General features: G+C 46.1%; 1 protein-coding gene across 1 annotated transcript; it reads left to right on the forward strand.

The window, feature by feature from the left end:
• The first annotated feature begins 262 nt into the window (after window positions 1-262).
• rtn4r (reticulon 4 receptor) lies at window positions 263-2,595 on the forward strand. The gene is made up of 2 exons (XM_085908974.1): window positions 263-275; window positions 1,214-2,595. The coding sequence occupies exons 1-2, from the start codon at window positions 263-265 to the stop codon at window positions 2,593-2,595; spliced, it is 1,395 nt and encodes a 464-aa protein (XP_085765100.1).
• The last annotated feature ends 532 nt before the right edge of the window (window positions 2,596-3,127 follow it).

Below are 3,127 nucleotides of genomic sequence, written 5' to 3' on the forward strand. Positions count from 1 at the left end.
CGATGCAGAAAGAATGTAAAGTCTTGACAGCTTTACGGTGGCGGGCTGACGGCCGAGCCAGGCGATTGGAGGGAAATTGCAAAGGAGGGCCCTCTGTCGGGCCACACCGGAGCTCGCTTTAACAAGTTCACAAATGAGCTGCACCCGCCGCTATACGTTGAAGGGAAATGAGAAGAGACGGACGGAAGGCCGAGTAAGACTTTTTTTGTCGTCAAGTCTCGGCACCTGTCACGGCTTGCAAGCCTGGTGTTCAAACGCATGAATGGCAGCGGATGGTAGAACATGTCAGCTCCAGCCACACATGGAAATCCAAATTCGAAATCCACGTGGTTTTACATTCAACTCATACTGTGCGTTTTTCTATGCAGCAAGGTCAGCTAATGGCGCCCAAGCATAATTAATTCCTACAAATGCAGAATATGAACATAAATGCCTTGAGGCCACGCTGTGCTCAACGGCAATGTGAGACATCTCTTGGCCACCAAGGGTTGGAGCTACAATTTGATTTGGGAACTACGGAAGCCTGAAGCTGTCAATGTGCCGTAAACATTTTTGACCGGGCTATTTCGTTTCAACGTACTATCGAGTCGTTCAACCGTATTTGGTAAAACAGACTAAATTGCGCAAAACAAAGCACTTTTATTATACATCATATTTTATAATATTTGGTGATTGGTGGTAATATATATTAAATATTTTATATTTCATTTAAAATATACAATGTTTATTTGAGCTTTTAGCTCATTTTTTACCAGTATCTTCAAAAACGTTCGAAGGACTTTGCAGTATGTTTGAACAACATAGCAAAAAAATCTTACTACACATCGGCAGTTCCGCGCTTCTAAAGGCAACCAGCAAAACGTCGACCATTCTTTTCATTTGGACCCCAAGCATCGATCTCTTTGCTGGCTATGAAAGCTTATCTCCCTGGGAAAGACGGTTATTTATGTCGACCATATTAGAATAGGCATCTTTCACATAATAACAGGCCACGGTTGTAAATGAATCCACTTTGACGTATCATTTGTGTTACTTATAGGTTAGCAGGGAGCTTGATTCAAATGTTATGAAGATTCCGACAGTATAAGAGCAAAAAAAAAAAAAGCGGTTTATACTTTGTCGTCAATCGAACAATGTTTTTTCAAATGTCTTTCTACCATAAAAAATACCTCCAGCATTTTGCTAATAAGCTTGTTGTGTTTTGTCTTTTCAGGGGGGCGGCTACTGGTTCTGTTCATGTGGCTGAACTTTGCGCGTCAAAGTGCTAGCTGCCCGGCCAAGTGCGTATGCTACAGTGAACCCCGGCCCACCGTCGCGTGCCAGCAACAAGGACTCTTTTCCATCCCTACTGAGATTCCGGTGCGGAGCCAACGAATCTTCCTCCAGAGCAACAAGCTGACGGTTGTGAGATCCACAAGCTTCAGCTCTTGTCAAAATCTTACCGTCCTGTGGCTCTACTCGAACAACATCAGCCACATAGAGGCCGGCGCCTTCTACGGCTTGGAGAAACTGGAGGAACTGGACATCGGGGACAACGGTAACCTTCGCACAATCAGCCCGACGGCCTTCCGAGGCTTAACCAAGCTGCACACGCTTCACCTGCACAGGTGCGGCCTATCCGAGCTGCCCGTGGGTGTTTTCCGAGGAATGTTCTCCCTACAGTACCTTTACTTGCAGGATAATAACATTTTAACCCTGCATGACGACACTTTTCTGGACCTCGCCAACCTTACCTATCTCTACCTGCACAATAACAAGATCAAAGTAGTGACTGACAACATGTTCCGTGGTTTGATCAATCTCGACCGCCTGCTGCTACACCAGAACCGTGTCATCTTTGTCCAAGCCGGGGCTTTCAGCGATCTGGCCAAGCTGAAATCGCTGTTTTTGTTCTTCAACAACCTCACCGTCTTGACGGGGGAAACCATGGAGCCGCTTAGCACCCTCCAGTACTTGCGCTTGAACGGTAACCAGTGGATTTGTGACTGTCGGGCCAGGACCTTGTGGGAGTGGTTCAAACATTTCAAGGGTTCCAGCTCGGAGTTGGAGTGTGACGTTCCGGAATTCTTGGCAGGGAAGGATCTGAAACGGCTAAAGAGCGAAGACTTGGAGGGATGTGTGGAAACGCCTCAAATCCAGACCAATCTCTTCAGCTCCAAGGCCCAATCCGGCAAGTTCCCTTCCACCGAAAACCCTCAAGGGGACACGATTCCTCGGTGCTGCCTCAGCGATACCGACAAATCCTCCATCCTGTCCGGTAAGAGTCGGCAAATTACCAACAACCCCTTGAAGGAAAAGGAGAACATGTCCAAGACGAAATTCAAGGATCCGGAAAGAACCAAAAACGACACCCAGAACAAGCAGAACGACGGACCTCTTGGAACCTTATCCAACACCCTGGACCAGTCCCTAGAAAATATGAACCCTAACCTTATAGACAGTCTGGAATCTTCTACAGCCTCAAGTAAAAAGAAAAAGAAGTGCTCCAAAAAGCCCAGATCAGACAGCCACTGCATCAAAGGCCGGGGTGCTACCTTGCAAGTGCTGCACATTCTCCTCCTTCCCACCATCTGGATCTCACTAGCCATGTCTTAGAACTCCAGTTATGATTCCAAATGCAGGACTGGAGATTGTGGAAGCTCACGACAATGATAAGAGATGATGCAGGGCGTATCGAAAACAGACAGTGACTGGAAAAGTGAGTTGATAAACTCACCCGGCGAGGGCGAGGAAAGAAACGAGGGTGAAGCTAGAGTACGTTTAACAAAATGGATGCCTTTACAGAACATTACAGATTTGATGTATATAATGAATCGGTGCCCAAAATTGTTTGTTCTCTATGTACTGAACTGTGTGTGTCTAAGCTACATTTTGGAGATTTCCTCCCCCCTCCCGCCGTTTCCAACTTTAAAGCTTCGACCGCTTAGCGAGTGCACCAAGAGACGGAATAAAAAACAAAAACAACGTGCAAGCGATCTGACACAGTAAGCACACGATGAATGTTGGGTCCATTTAATGACAACTAAGGAACCCCCCCCTCCCGTTATTTATTGAAAGTGATGCATCAGTTGGGTAATGTTGTTTGTTATGTTCAAAAATGTTGTTTTCTCTTCCCCCATTTTTTTAA

This window comes from Syngnathus leptorhynchus, chromosome 4, assembly GCF_054491065.1.
Source record: "Syngnathus leptorhynchus isolate UIUO chromosome 4, UIUO_Slep, whole genome shotgun sequence".
In the NCBI taxonomy this organism is placed as follows: domain Eukaryota; kingdom Metazoa; phylum Chordata; class Actinopteri; order Syngnathiformes; family Syngnathidae; genus Syngnathus; species Syngnathus leptorhynchus.